The sequence below is a fragment of the Neodiprion lecontei genome, chromosome 6 (genome assembly GCF_021901455.1).
Source record: "Neodiprion lecontei isolate iyNeoLeco1 chromosome 6, iyNeoLeco1.1, whole genome shotgun sequence".
Taxonomy (NCBI): Eukaryota; Metazoa; Arthropoda; class Insecta; order Hymenoptera; family Diprionidae; genus Neodiprion; species Neodiprion lecontei.
Window position 1 is genome coordinate 19,543,505 of NC_060265.1, and position 17,079 is coordinate 19,560,583.

Below are 17,079 nucleotides of genomic sequence, written 5' to 3' on the forward strand. Positions count from 1 at the left end.
ATCTGCCACATATGGATTGTTTGAAATTTCATCAATGCACCGCAGCAATCGATAATTCCCGATTCATCAGGATTATCAAATACATGTAGGAACTTGGAATGAATTATGAAAACAACGATCACAAAATCAGTTTATATGCTGACGTAAATCGCAAGTTAATCTTTAATTTACATTGCGTCGTGCTACATGTAATGGTAATACGTACAACATACTCTATAATATCCGTTTAGACGAGCTTGTTACATCGTCCTAGACTTATTACTCTAGTCACACAAATAGTACTTCCACTTATTTTTTTTTTTTTTTGTTTTTAATCTCAATATTCACCTGATCTATTTTCTTTCTTTATTTTCAATGTGTGGCTCGTCAATGTTGTGGTTTAGATGATAGTTCATGATTACAGAATGATTAAATTTTTTAAAAAATCAGACATTGACGCTAATTTGTTCAATGAGAAACATGATTTATTGCTCAAATTATTGTTAAACATAAGGAACGATAGGTTGTATTAAGATCATAACGTGATCTATTTGTTATTATATATGATCATCCTAAACACACATACTTCGCTACAATATAGTTTGGAATAGAAATTTTACATTCAACAAGCAATGCTATGAGTTTCCGACACGTTAGTTATTTATAAACTTTATATTCTAACGATAATAATGAACCGAATGTATACAGTAGGAGAACATACAGCAACCATATATGCTTATAATAGTAGACAGATTTTTAATCGAATAAAAACAATTTTTCGTCATATTATTCATATATATATATATATATAAATAAAAATTCCATAATATGGATATAATGGTTTTAGACTCCCATGCGTAATCATAGCTGAAACGGCAGTAAAGATTGACTAATATGTACAAGGCAGACGACGCAAAGAAATCAAACCTTATGTATGTAATTGAAAAAAAGTTTTTCTCTTTGGAAATTTGAAATTTGTGAACTTTTTAAAGCATTCGTTTGAAAAAATCTAACTTATACCTGCACATCTAAGTCAAGTGTAATTTTGAAATTTTTCAATATCTATTCAACTGAATAACAGATTGAAGAGATTTTTTCTTTGCGCTAATTTCAGTAGAGCAACCTTGTACATACTGCATATAATGTTTAAAGTGTGAGTGCGTGAATATGTATGTGTGTCTATATAGATATTTAAATCTATACAATACTGTAACAAAACGAGTAACACTTGGCTCCTTTGAATATTCGTGTTTCTTTTTGTTTATTTTCGTTGTTTGTTCGTTAAATTCAATTACGCATTCGTCACAAGCCTTAAAAATATTCAGTCTTTAAGGAAATGATTATATAATATTATATATAGGTATTTCAAAGATCCTCTTAAAATCTGCACTATAACTCAGTGCTGTTTTTGTCCGTATAATAATAACAATAATAATTTTTATTATTATTATTCTTATTGTTGTTATTATTATTTAAAGTAAGTACACGTAACGTACCTCTGACTAACGCTCGAGTAATTAAACAACATTAAAATTAAATGAATAACCAATTTATAATGTATAAATTAAGTCAGTTTATGATGTCTATAGATTTATTATACTTATGAGTAAATTACGTAACACATTTACGCCGCAGCAATTGTTTTGTAACCGTTTCGATATTCTCTGAAATATCTTATTATCATTTCGACCCTGTGCTTAGAATTCGGCATCCCAACATTAAATTCTCATCTCATATCTGATTTATATTGAGGAATTCGGATTAACGAACAAAAAACAATACAAAAACACTCGAAACCCTCCAATTTTATCCATAAAACTTGGATCTCTTTAATACTCGTAATGCAATTTAGTTACGTGGACAAATTTTTAGATTTTCACTAGTATTTATTTCGAATGGAAGGGAAATCAAAAATTTAGCTGTACGTTTCAGTAACAAAATTGAACATACGTATCTATATAATTAACAAGAGAACGAACAAAACTTACGACTTTATCATTTATTATAATATTCTGCTACATCGTCCGAACTTTATCAATCATTCGACGTACCAGAAGCTAAACAAACTTTGGGGTATTACAACGAGTATTTTGCACCGAATTTTTTCGCCGCCTTGTATTATTCTATACATAAAGTTTTCAGACAGTTACCCAATTGAATGTAGCCGCAGAAGGTTATCGTGCGTAACTTTTTTACGATGATTAAACGATGTATAGGTATAATCATACATCATTTCGCCATTATACTTTCAGAGCTGACGGTACATAACACTAATAATAATAGTGACGATAATAGTAATATTCGTTGTCTATTTCAAGGTGGATTTCTTTTTCTCGTGAAGAACGGGGGCGGAATTCGGTTTGCCCGACACGGAGTCACTCCGACATAGAAGAACGTTTTTGTAGGCGCTTCTGTATTCGGAACTCATAACAACGTATATTATCGGGTTGATACACGTTGTCAGATATATGAGAATGTACCCAGCGATGTTGAGGCCCCGCCAATCGACCATGTCCTTGAAAGTCTTGGTAATGGTGATGGGCAAGTAGCATATAAGGAAGGACACGAATATCACCATTATCATCTTAAGCAGCTTCTTGTCCTTCGTGGTGAGCTTTCCCGTTTCAAACTGCCGCGTCCTCACGCTTCGAAATCGGGACTCTCGTCTTATAACGTTCGACTTCTTGCCGGAGCGTTTCTCCGACGGCGAATCCGACCGCGAACTGACAAAGTCCTCGGATATCTCGTCGTATCGCGACATCTGCGAGGTTAGGAGACTCTCCGATGAGTTTTGAATCCCCTGGAATCTCCTCGGCACCTGCAGGCTGTTCACCTCGAATCGCCGCGAGCGCTGATCGTCGCCGACGCTCTCGGCGTTGATGATATTCTGGTTGTCACCGTGCGCCTCGACGTAAACCTCCTCGAACCTGATCTGCGGCCTCGTATCGAAGAGTCTCGGCTTCGGGTTCTTCCCCGTGGGTGTTTCAGGCTCCCCGTTTCTCCCCTGAACGTTGCTGTCCATGAACGGAATCTCGTCGTCCCGTTCCTCGAGACTGGACTTGGACTCCTTGTCTCGGTCGGTAAGGTTGTTGTTGCTCACGCTAAAAACCCCGGTGGTGTTCTTCTTCGTATCGGTAAGGGGGTTTCCCGGAGTCCCGCCGTTCTCTCGATCCCTGTTCTTCGCATCTTCGGCCAAGCCGAAGCTCACCGATTGGCTCTTGCCCGAATCGTTTTTGTACTCGCTTCGCATTCCGGACAAATTCACCGAGGAGTTTCGAAGATTGACAACGAACTTCGCTCCGTTCTCCTTCCTCGATCCTTGCTCGGAGCTGGCCGAGGATCTTCGGTACCTTCCATCCAGCCCCGGCGAGCACTGAGCGACGTATTCGAACTTCGAGGATTGACGGAAGTTCTGGTAGCTCGAGCTGAGTCTCGGGGATGCGGCGCCGATGAAGCTGAGCTTGTCCTGCCTGGTCGGCGAGCTTCCGTTCTCCGTCGTCATCGTCGCCACGCAGCTCGAGCCGATCGCGGAGTCCTCGAGGTTCTGGCCCTTGGTGTACTTCACCTCGAGGTTCGACTTCGCCTGGTCTTTTCCAAGCTTGTTGCGTCTGCTTCTGAGCGCCGTCTTCCTTACGATGTAAAATATCCTCGCGTAACAGACTATGATCGCCAGACAAGGGGTGAGGAAGGCCAGGATGAAGAGGAACTCCTTAGGGCTCCGCCCGTGGACATCGGGCAGAATGGAACAGGAGCCGATCGCCGGGTCCAGGCCGAAACGACCCCATTGACCGAACCACGTCGCCACCAAAGCTCCAAAACCGCAAATCCATATGGCGACGAGCATCAGGACCAGGTACTTCGGCTTGTAGAGTCTGGAATCAGAACGGGGAAAAACAGTGAGCCATATGTCAGGCGGGGGACCCGCACTCTGATCGGTCTTATCTTGCAAGCGTTGGCGGCCGGAGATTGATTGACTTCGCTTAACATATCGATCCAGGTAAGAAATTACCCAGCGGGTTCAATAAGGTGTATCAATTCCGCTTGTACCAAGATCGAGCGGTTTGTCGAGATTCATTTTATGTTAGTCGGATATTTCTAGCCGCACCGCAGTGTGATTAACTCGATCAAAGGATGATTGGAAGTATGAGTAAATGAAAATGAACAAAAATAAGATCGAGGTATTCTTTCATATTCCATAAGCTGAAAAATCATTAGTACTACAAGAAAGGGGAATTCAACAGTTACTAGTCGTTTTTTGGATTTTGGACGTTTATGACACTCATACTCGAGACACTCGACTAATCGTAAATTATACACTTGTGTTTATTCTCTTATAATCTCAAGGAGATTCACACCCCCTGGAACGATATTTGATCGCGTAACTCAAACAAGATTTGAGATGAATCTTCAGTCTAATAACACCGGAAAACTTTTAGTGTTATTACCTTAGACTACGTCAGATGAGAGTCTGAACCATCTTAAACTGAAATAAAAACGGATGCCTAATCCAGTTACCAGTGAAAGTACGAATGTATGCACGTACATATAAATACTACAATCTCTTCAAATGGTACGAGATTACCGTAAACACACACGTATAAAGTTCGTTACACCTATTTTTAATCGTTATTCGATGTTATCCAAGTGTGTGGAACCGGACACGTTGCAGAAACAGATGTTCTCGATTGAGAGATGAAAAATAGAATGACCACAAAGTATTTTTCATTGGAGTTAACGCGAGCTATCGAAATCTATTAAAAAAAAATATGAATAAATCAGTACGGTTTCGAATGTAGCTGTAATAGCTAATAATAACCCTATAGAAGTTTACAAATACTTGAATATCCATCATCCTCCGAAAAGAAAATACTTGTTGTAGCACTACTTCTTTTATTTAGCTGGGAATAATTTTCAGAAGAATCGAAACTGAACAAAGTGCAGACACCGAATCGATAATATGGAGTCAACAATATACAGTTTTTACTTCAGGTATTTATTTACTTGAGCAAACTCGTATTTTAGCAATTACCCACTAACTGTATCATGTTTTTTTTTTTCTATCGATCAAAATGTTCCTTTAAGCTTAATTTAAAGTTACCCCACAGTTTTCATGCCAACATCAACAACGAGAGGGCAAAAACGTACGAAACATTTTCCAATTATCTCGTAAGCATACCTTGGTCTTAAATTCACGAGTCAAGCAGAATGTTCGATATAACGGCGGTGTAAGTAACGATAATAGGGTATAAAAGGATACTCGACAAAGTTCTCCTTTCGTTGTTAGACCAAGTTATCAGTTTGATTAAAGTAACCAATGAGAAAACGGGCCGTTTAGTATGGGAACTGATTTAAGGGGGATTTTGAGCTAATTTACATATTACTCCAAGCAGTCCTAGGCTACAACAACAACCAGTTGGAAAAGTTTTACAGAATGAAGTATGCGATGCGTATATACTTGGCTTCTTTTTAATTTGTTTATTTTTTTTTTTTTGTATCTCTTTCACTGGGTATGACCGAACAAACGACAGAATATTTTGATGGGTTAAGATTTTTACTGCTGCTGAGACACATTACACGTAAAAATATACTGGTTATTGAAAAAATTTCCTCGACAAACCTCTCAAGTCCTTCGAGAACGACGTTACATCTTGAAATTGCTAAACTTGGACTGTCAAGTTTCTTATAAGATTTTCAGCATAGTCACTTCATTTTTCATGCATAAAATCACTCTCGGTTGTGTTACAGAGTTACATATTGGCAAAATTGACGATATGGGATCGTGAAATTCGAAGCACGTTTTCGCGAAATTTAAATATAATCTTGCAATTCATTCTGGTACACGATCATCATTCAAGCTAACTTTGATAAATGTGTGAAATATTAGCATTTTTCAAAGTAAGTCGAAATATCGGTGGCATGAAAAAATAAGGTACAGGCATTTTGAAACTTATTTTCATTCGTTTATCAGTATAAAATCTATTGACGATATGCTCGGAGAATGATAAACGGGTACGCATTCTTCAAACAAATTAGCTAATATTATTCCATCGGAAATACGCGCTGGGACATGAAATCTTAGTTGACCAGAAATTTATTTAAAATCTCGAAAATGACAATGTGTCGGTTTTACAGGATAAAATTTTTTAAATTAGCTTACTACGATTATATGATGTTTCACAAAGCTTTTGAAAACTCTTGATAACAATTTTGTGAAGATATTCTTCCTGGAGATCGCCTAGTAAAAGCTAGATATTTTTTTAAGAATGAAGAATGAAGTTTCGATCCAAATAATTGAAAGAATGTGTTTTAAAAAAATGCTTAATAATTGATTTATCAATCTCATCGCAGAATATAACGATAACGCGAGTAAACCTGTACTCTCCGATAATTTTCGGGCATGCTGATCGTTGTTTTCATGAATTGTTTACACTTATCGTTGATAATTAACCCTGACTAAAAATGCATATTCATTACCTGAATATATCATTGATCAATTTTGATTTTCACGAACCAAAAGATGCAGTCGACTGAATTCAATTTGACAGGAAAAACAAGTCCGATAATAAAAACAGTAAGCGCTGAGATAGTAGGGTTTGTTTTCATAAGGGCTCACGAATAGTTTTCGGGAAAGCTGAGGAAGGTAGAGCATGTGAGAAATTGTCGAGACATAATAGAGGCTGGGAATATAGAGAGAGCTTCTACCGGCTTGCTTACCTCGGATAGAGCCGGGGATGTCCAATCATGACGTATCGATTGATGGTGATGGCCAAGACGGTGAAGATACTAACGGCCACCAAGCTGTACCTCAGCAGCGGAAACAAACGGCAAAGAAGCTGTCCATGGAGCCAAGCGCTGTGCCAAAAGGTCGACGTTGCCAGCGGCAAATTAAAGCAACAGAACATCAAGTCCGAGACGGACAAGTTCATTATGAAGACTGCCGTCGCGTTGCGAAGCTGCAACAAAAGGGAAGAAGAAGATGAACGTGTCGTTAATGTTATATCGGAAAATAATTGGAAACAGGACGGAGGTAAAAGGCAAAAGGGGTTAGAAAAATATACCCTTGTCCGTAAAACGGTGTTCAATCAAGCAAGACATCAAGAGGGTAATAAAAAAAAAAAACATCATCGAAGGGAAGTGAAAAAAATTAAGATATGTAACAGCCGAAATAAGACATACATATAACAGAGTTTATTTATTTTTGTTTATAGGTACTTTACTATTTTTCATTTCTCACCGTAACCGAATAATAACGTTCTGAACACGAAATGAAAACTAATTTTTCAGTTGTGACAAGAACATCTTACAGCAAATATTACTATTCTTTTTAATCATTGTTACTTGTACTATATTTTCTCGTGATTATTCCGGCAATCCGATGTTGATTATACAAAATTAAATTATTTTTAAGGCCTTATTCAACTATAAAAATATTTTAAACTGATCAAACATATTCAATGTAGCAATGACCAAAAAATGTAGTATTAACACAACTGTAATCACTACGTATAGTCAGTTGTGGCGTATTTTCTTATGATTTCAATAATATGTAAACCGTTATTGTAACATCACCCCTTTTACCAGAATTATCTACTACCAATGAAATTTTGATCATTGTATACACATATATAAAATCTGCAGTAAATAGTTTAATTAAAAACATACAATAAAATGTTTACAAATTGTTTTAACGTAGAAGTACTACTAGAGAAAAAGAGAGAGAGAGAGAGACAGACGTGTACTTCCTCTTTCTATATTATAAAATTTTTCACCCCCAGAACCATACGTATAATAATTCCCGCTTACTTCCGCCTATTTAAGCGGCTCATATATCAAAAGCAAGCTGAATGGAATTTCGCGCATAGTTCAACCGCAATAATATTCCAGCTGCGAGGTCAGAATTGAGTAGGGTCCGACCTTAAGGGTCGAAACTTCTCACCGTCTGCACTTAGCAACTTCTCTTTCTCTCTCTCTCTCTCTCTCTTTTTATCCACGCGGGTCTTCGTTGCAATTAATTATTTGCAAGATCCGCGATAGTATGTCTGCCCCGTTCACACCGCGTGTCTATAGACAGCGTTCTTATATGCGCGTGCAGTAAAAGTCGAGCAAATAGCCTGAGACAAATTGGATCGTCGAAGGGTCTAATTTCATTTCGTATACTCGGATTACAAGTGTACTTCGATAGATCCCCAAGCCTGAAACCCTCTTCTATACAAATTCCGAACAGTGTCGATGGTTTTGTACAGCTCTGTGAAATCATGCAGTGCTATTATAGACTTAGCGGCCCTGTATATTTAATGTACAACATGTTAGAAAAGGAACGTACAGGCTTTAATGAGTTGAGCTGAAATATTGATTCGGCTGAATTTCATTGAAAACGTCTTTCCTTAAGGTAGAACAATTATTTCTGACAAAACGTTACTTATAATCAACCGAGTATTTGAAAAAAGGAGTAATTTTATGCGATTCGCAAAAAAAAAAAAAAAACGTGCTGCAATTGATAAAAATTGCACGAAGGCGGTGAATTTTTGATATTTAAATAAAATAACGAAATGAATAAAGATCTAATATTTGTAGCTGCTAATCATGGGTTTCAAAAATTCTATTATATAAATATCATTTTAATTAGAATCATCTCGACGATCAAATTTCCGGTGGCATCTTTCAAACGTGTATTATTTTATTACTCATGTGAATTCTGCATGGTCGAAAAAAATACGGTAATATTTGAACAAATTTTTTTTAACTATGCCGCAGAAGGTCAAGTTTACATTAAATTACTACGAGCATATAACGTGTTGACAGTCGATCTGAAAAAAAATGAAACAAAAATACAAAAAGAAGAGGGAAAAGAAAATTAATAAACATGTCCTCTGCGACGAAGGAGGCAAAGTAATTAACCGACGAGGTAATTCTCTATCGTGATATTTTCACGCGAGCTTATTATTCCGATATTAATTGCTCCATAACTCTTACGCTGCCCGGTTAATGGCGGCCATTTTGTCTTTCGTTAATCTTAACCACCTGCAGCCGAGTTGCCAATCTATCGGAGACGTCAGCAACAGAGATGCGAAGCAGCGAAAGCTCGGAGTCCCCATGGCACCGAATTTCCTCCGGTTCTGTTTATTTTTATTTTATATTTTTCTAGTCCTCTTTATACAGGACATTCTCATATACGTATATATATAGTATATTATACATCACAAAGCAATTATACGCATCTACGTATATCTATACGTAGTAAAAGACGAGTCGTGGGGTGGAAAGCTTACAGAGTTCCTAGAAAACGTTGGAGTGGCAGGCGGGGGTGCGAAAGGAAGAGGGTTCGGGATCCCCGCCGCAAAACGTTTCGCCTTTGTTATCACGCGACAACTTCACCGCCACAGGAAGCTTTTCCAACCAGGGTATAGTATATACGTTTACGTTTCCTACCCCCGGTAGTTTTGGATCGAGGACAATGTACGAAATATGTGTGTATATATATATATATATATATACACATAACGCAGGTATACACATATACACCGCAAGGAGTTCTTTATACTAGAGGTAAATTATTATTTTCTATTTCTCGAGCTAGACGGTAAAATTATTATCGTTTAGCGGAAAATTTTTTTTTACCCCTTCCCCTAAAATAAATCCGGAGCTTCGCAGAGGACGACACCCACCGACTCGTTTTTATAGGGTGAAAGTTTCGACCTGACTGCAATTTTCATATGTTATTCCGTGCCTGTATAAAAATCCTCAAAATTGTAGTAATCCGAGTCTTTCAAGAGGGTGATGTAGTCAGTCTTTACCGACCGAGTAAAATGTTATTGATCACTTTGACCTAGTATCAAAGCCTATGCAGCATTGATGTGAAAGTGCACATACAATTCTGAACAAAACTGCACGGAAACTTTCTTGTTTTATGCAAGAATGACGCGGGGAGATATATTTATGCAAGAATTAAAACAGCACTATTTTTTTCTTTTTCTATGTAGAAGAGCGTGCAAGTTGCGGTATTTTCACATCAGTGATGTGTAGGCTTTGATAATAGTAAAACTAAGTGACATACTACTCAGTCGGTAAAAACCTAATAGAACATCCTCTTAATATTCGCTACTTCGTGTTCTTGGAAAAAAATATGACGCGATGTGTTTTATGTGTAAGTCCTGTAAGAAAAGTCTGATTTATCTAAATATTAAATCTGTTCTTAGGTTGATCATCAGGAAAAGTTAAAGCTGAGAGGCCCAAGAATTGGAGGATTTTTTACCTCGTTATAAACTATGGTCAGATCGACATTTTTAGCGTAAAAAGCTGATCAAAAGCTTGTAGATCGGCCCATGCGCAATTTTCGTCATGAAGGTTAAAAAATACTCGTTTTCCTCTTCGTCTTATAATAATGATCTTTCTCCAAATTTTCCCACTTCTCATCGCTCATAAGCAGCCCGCCGCGATATTACAGTCGTCCGTACAAATTTCCAATTTTCACGCTTCGTTTACGACTCCTGTGCTTATCACCGCACGATTGTTCCTTCCGGCTGATGAATTCGTGTGTGTTGGAACGATTGTGCAAGGATGAGGAAGAATGTAATTGATTTTCCCGTAAGGGAAAAAACCATCGCGGTTCGTCTTGGAAATGGAATTGTCGAAATCGTTGTGTATATATATGTGTATATATTATATATATTGTGTATATATATATATATATATTGTGTAAGCTTTGGTATGAAATTATAATTTGCCGATGAAATGAAAATTCGTTGCTGCGTAACGAATGTTCGGGCAAACGATATTCATCTGTATGCAAAAATATTAATTGCAATATAAGTAACATGATTTCTAATCCGAATAGAAATATTAAAATTCAAACGTTTTGTACTCTATAATATTAGCTTTCAACGTTCAAGCCCCATCTTTCCGTAACAAAGATATAAAGTGAGGAGTTTCGTTTTTTAAAAAGATACATAAGTAAATTCAGCAATATAAACATTCAATTATGGATCACCAAAATGAATCGCTGAAAGCTTGTTATTAGCTATTTGAACCGACAAAAACCATTGAATGGAATAGGTAGAAAATTTGAAGGAAATCCTTCTGTTGTATTTGAATCGATGTTAAAATTTTTTTAAAACATAAACTAAAACGAGTTACACTAGAAAGCTTAAACCAGCTTCTTTCCAAATTCACTGATTCTTTTCGTTGATCGTAAGGAATTCTGTTTCAGATATATTGTGGTACAATATGAAGTGCCAGTTTACATATATTAAATTGTACAATGTCGAAAAGTCAGCTGTAAAAAGAAAGAAAAAAAAAACAAACCTATGATGCGACAAAAAAAAAAGATTTGAATAATTATCAGGTTCGAATCGAAGCCTGCAGACGTGTGCGTTCCGAGAATTAAATGAACCAATTATCACACTGCACGCACGTGTTTTTTTGTCGCCATTAACGAGGAGCAGTTATAATACAGATGCTAGGTCGAATGAGACGTCGTCATATATAAGCCGGCGGGAATAGCGTCTGTTTAACGCTGCGTTATAAAAAATTTGACGTAGATTCAAGGGAAAATGTGTCGGGAGTGAACGCTAGAATTACTGGAGTTATAAAAATAGCGGTAAAGTGTTACATCCTGAGCTGTTCCCGGCTTTTTATCGCATCGCCAAGCTCCGTGTATAAGTCATATTATACCTGCGCGGAAAAACTATCAAATGAGAGAGATCGAGGGGAAAAGCAAAGGAGACTCTGTTGCTCCAACAGGGTTTGAAAACTTGAAATTAATTCAAGGACAGGGATCATTAGACGATGTTTCGTTCGATCGGTAGACGGAATGTCAAAGCGTTGTGATAAATGAATTCTAACTCGACGTGGGAAAAAAAAAAAATAATAAAAAATATCAACAAGGCCTATTATTATATCAGCAAATACCCTATTGTCCCATATTAAAACCAAAATTGCTCGTGGTTTTACGATACATATAAGTAAGCGTTGATAAAACGGGGGGAATTTCATTTGGCAGAGAATAAACGTAAAAGTGAAAATGAAAAAATAACTCGACGAGATTTTGGCTTCATTCGAAAGCTACAGCGTGAGAAAAATTTTGACGGTTAATTGCAAACTTATAGTATGTAGGTATAGTTAAAACTTTATTTTTTCCTGCACAAGCTTTTATATAACATCTAAAATTCACGACAATTTTCTTTTAACTGTTTGAATCACGGATTATTGTGCTGAGTCAACTTTTATAACAAGTATTCTATGGTTCTTGAAGTCGCTAATTACGAATCTGAATTTTCAAAATCTGATTTCAAATTCCTAATCAGCGACCCTAAAAACCCCTGGACAGAGTTTTTTGTCCGGATTCGATAGAATTTCAAATTTTCGTCCGCCATATTGAATGCGCAATCTTGAATTTTTGAAATCCGATTTCAGATTCGTAATTGGCGACCCCAAAAACTTATAATTTATGTAAAACATGTATATGTGCAGAGGAATAACTTTCTTGGAAATGAATTATTCCTTCAATGTTCACGATTATTTCAAACTATTTGTTTCTAACAATAATGATTTACATTGTATCGCAATAAAACCATCGATTATTGAAAACCTATTAGTATACTATCAGAAATGGCAAAAGAGCGCAAATGAATGTGTTGAAAAGTTCTCAAAATATACAAAAAATGGATATTTCAGTTGACACATTAAGACATAAAAAATACTGTAAGTGTGTGTAACTATATCTGCCAATAATAAAAATAATCGTAAATTCAGTTCCTTCAATTTGACATAACAAATTTATACATATGTTTAACACGGTGTAAGTTGGCAATTCCGTGAAGTATACCTAGATTCAGATTATCCTCTCGCGATGAATTACATTTTATAGTGCGGTTAGTTAGAATTCTATTTTTAATGCACATTCGCAGGAAGCATTTTCCATTTGGCAAATAATTGTATCGTTTCTATCAAGGAAGTATTTCTTGTAATTGGTTTTTCCTCTTCCTTTGTTTACGTGGAAAAGTAATACGGGAAACAGTATCCGAAGGTTTCCAATTAGATCGTCGGATTCGTTACCTCGGCTTTAAAGAAAACAGAGGAAAAATAAAGGAAACTTGGAGAGACAGATATAGCCGCTTGATAAATGCCTCTTTTGAACACTGACGATGTTATCGATTTCGTTTCATCCGCGATCGGGATTTCTTTATTAATTAGGCCCTTACGTAGAGAATTTCGAATCTAGGGGTGTGGAAACAAACGGGAGACTCGAAGCTGGTAAATATCCTCTGAACAGACCAAAGTAACGAGCTATTTGATCCGGCCGGATACCGATGGTACATGTACTTCCGGTTAAAACGGGCCTAATTATTTTACGCCTCTCAGTTCTACGTATAGTATAAACATTGCCTACTACAGTCGAGCAGGGCAAATTGTGCCGGCGACTATACGCGAGGATGAGCTGTATTTCAGGCAATTAATTTCCAAGGCAAACATTCATGGCTTGTTACCGAATTTCCTCAGCACGGTTTTACAAAGTTTCACACCCCGGTGAAAACTTTCAATTACTAAAATATGCACAATTAAGGGTGGCCCTTATTTGAGATATCGAAAAATTCTTATGAACCCATCCAACAAATAGATGCTGATTGATTTGAAATGAAACACCTTTAAAGTTTTAAATTTCTATCTCAACTCTGATTGTGAGTGAATGTTGGCATTCGAAATACACAAGTTTTTTTTTTTTTACTACATTATTTTATAATATTTCAATACTATATTTTATCGCGGGACTAATTATGACCGAAAATATTGATGTGCCAAAAATTATTAAAAAACGGTGTTGCTATTCGGTGAAAAATATTAAGCGTCGTCTATGATGGGCCATTATTTATTGTGCACTGATTCGAAATTAATTATTTGCAAGAAAAGCTGGTTAACATTTGACGTGATACACTTCAGAGATAAGCTATTTTTAATATTAAACTATTTTTCAAAGTAGTTAATCCCAAAAGTCTGCCAATAGTTTCTCAGTTGTATACGTATAACTTATATACATGGTGAAATTATTTTTTTGCTGTAATCCACGATACATTATTCGAATCCTCCCACGAAAAGATGTATGATTTTTTTGTCTCGCAAATTTCTACACAATTTCTACGAGCGCACCACATTTTATGTTGTCTAGCGAACTTCTTTGTCGCTCTGAATTACTTTCCAGCCCTTAAAGAAGTTTGCTGAATTTTGCAGACGATCATTTCAAAGTGTGAATATGAATCATAAAATTTTTTGAAAAGAGAAACATGAAACGGACTTTGAAATGAATTCTAAAACTCTTTGAAACATCACCGCGTTTTTTTTTTTTTTTTAATTTATTTATTTATTTCTTTTTCTCGCAGAGTCTGAATTCACTGCAGAGTTTCGCAATTAGGCACTTTGCAGATTGGCATTGCGTATATTGTGTGTATAATGGAATGCGGTATAGAACAACCAACAATTACCTACAGTGGTGAGTTTTTGGTCGGTGCGGTTGCGGCGGCGAATAATGTTGTACATACCGTCGTCGCCCACGCAACGAACTGCCAACTAGGAGACGCCCTTATAATCTGGCTAATTCTCTTGTTAAAAGTGATTAATGGTTTGAATTTGCAGAGCCCGCGTCTAAAGCCAACGAAAACCCCTTTCGATTTATCTGACGAAATTACATCCCCCCCCCCCCCCCCCCGCCCCAAATTTAAATTCTGCTTCGTTTAATTTTAACCGAAAAGAATCCGCGCTGTCTCACGAGTTGTAGATACATTTATCTCTACGGTCGAATTTTGGTTAACTTTAATACTTTTAGCTCCTAATTAATCATGATTTCAAGGCTTCACACGCGGGAGAATTTTTCAACTTTATCAAAGATGGCGGTTAAAATCGGCGAAAGAGACGCTTCTTTGATTCGAAAAACTTCGTCCGGCTTCATTTATCTGAACTGGCAAACGATTTCTTTAGCCGCATTTGGTCATATCTAGAAATTTTTATTTAATATACTCGATGTTTATTAGTAACCTAAGGGATTTGCTCGTGCATAGTAAATAAACCCTATTTTCTACTTTATTTTATTCCATTGTGTTCTACGTTTGTCTAATCTGTAGGTAATCAATGAGGTAAATCTCCAAAAGTTTCCAAGGCCACGAAAAGGGTGAAAAATTCCTATGAACCAAATTTTTCGATACCCAAAAATTCGAAAGAATAAGAAATGCAATAAATTTGTATTTTTTACTCCGTCTGTGAAAAGTGACGAATCGCGGCTGATATTGCCCATTAATATTTTTGTTTTTTATTTCTCACTTATACCAAGAGGTTTAATCACTGTTGTAATCTGGTATACATACGTCATGTAACCTCGTGCAATTTTTTTAATCTCTTGTAATATTTGCCGTCTCTGAAATCTTTGTAATTTCTGCATAAATTCTTCTACTCTCTTCGTAATCTTTGTAATCTTTTCGCAACCCGTGTAATCTTCGTGTAGTCTTTTGCTAATCTCTGTAATCTCTGGTATATCTGTAATTTCTGTAATTCTTGTAATCTCATTGCAGTCCTTGCGATCTCTTTGTGACCCGTATAATCTTCGTGTAATCCTTGCAGCCTTTTGCTAATCATTGTAATCTTTTTTTTGTCTCTGAAATATCTGTACTTTTTCTAAACTCTTTCTAATCCGTGTAATCGCCTTGTAGTAATTTCAGTCTTGGTAATCTTTGTAATATTTGTAATCGCGTGTAATCGTAGACACTGTGTGCCAAATTTACACAGTAATCGACGAAATTTCTCAAAATTTAAACATTTATCGTGCTTCTTTTTCAGCGAAAACAAAAATTCGGCTGACCAAAGAGAATTCTGACGAATCACAACCTAACCGTCAGCGTTAGACAACGTCGGTTACTTTCCTTCAGCCTTGTCACAGATACCTGACACACAACACCCATGCGGTAAGTTATTTCGCACGAGGATTCATGACTGGAAATGCGTAATATCAAGGCATAAGATCGACGTGACATCCGAAGCATCATTGGCATAATGCATAATGCATGTTACGGAGGCGTATAACATGAGGTAAATCTGTAATCTCATACGTCGGAGATCGATTTCCGGCGTGTATTGGAAGAACCCTCCTCAAGCGTGACAGAAAAACGCGGGCTTCCCTTTTCACCTGTTTCTGGCAGCGTGTTGAGGAGGGTGTTGAAAAATGTATGTATAATGTTTGGATAAAAATTTTGGCTCGTCGTCGATCGCCGTGATATATGTATGGATCTACACGCGTGTAACACGCGTGTAACACGCACACAGATCTAGTACGGGCGGATTTTCGGTGGCGGGATAGCGACGGTTCGCTAACCTTTAACAAACTCTGTGCGTTTGCATAGGATATACCCCTCTTCGTCCACAAATCATCGATTAGGCTCTCTAACAATCAATAGCATAACGCCACGCCTGGATTTACTTCGCGGCAAGGCTCATCCATTAATACATTATAATGTTTACGTTACCGTACCGCAAAGCTGCTGTGTAAATTCTTACCGCAAACTCATTAAACTTAAAATTTTATTCATCCCGTTTAGTAAGTGAGAGAATTAATATTCCCGACCACTCTTACGATTTTCTCATCGCCCAAGTATCTTTGTCAAACTTGACTGGTTTCATTCTCGAACCAATTTTTTTTCAATCGCTCAATTCACGAGGAAAGAAGACATTGATCGGCGAAAATATTTACACTATACAAAATTCGTTCCAGACGATTTTTATGAAAAACAAAGTTAATCGTCAATAAAATGAGTCATCAGTCGTTGGGATAATAGGACGATTGAAATATTTGTGAAATCATTCGTAAAACAATTAGTTTCAGAAGCCGCAGAGATTCGCTTATATGTTATCGATTTTTCAGAAAATCTAATTAACGACGATAGGTTTTCGACTCGCAATTGAATGTTCAAATTTTCTTGCGAACAGTCGGGATAAAAAAAAATTGAAAAAAAAATATACACATAAAAGCAGCCGCAGGCATTCACGAGCATTCGAGAAAATCGCCCTACGGTCGGTGAAAGAGTTTGTTCAAGTTTAGGTTCAAACGCCGTCTGGCATCGTGCA

At 36.9% G+C, this 17,079-nt stretch overlaps 1 protein-coding gene across 7 annotated transcripts in view; it reads right to left on the reverse strand.

Annotated features, from left to right (window-relative positions):
• Positions 1–126: 126 nt before the first annotated feature.
• LOC107226993 (G-protein coupled receptor moody) overlaps positions 127–17,079 on the reverse strand; it is an 88,236-nt gene continuing 71,283 nt past the window's right edge. For all 7 annotated transcript variants that reach the window (XM_015667992.2, XM_015667991.2, XM_046744240.1 and 4 more), the window contains 2 exons: positions 6,694–6,932; positions 127–3,851 (listed from right to left, as the gene is read on the reverse strand). In XM_015667992.2, the coding sequence (XP_015523478.1) occupies positions 2,288–3,851; positions 6,694–6,932 (1,803 nt within the window). In that variant the 3' untranslated portion in view covers positions 127–2,287. The remainder of the gene's footprint in view (positions 3,852–6,693; positions 6,933–17,079) is intronic.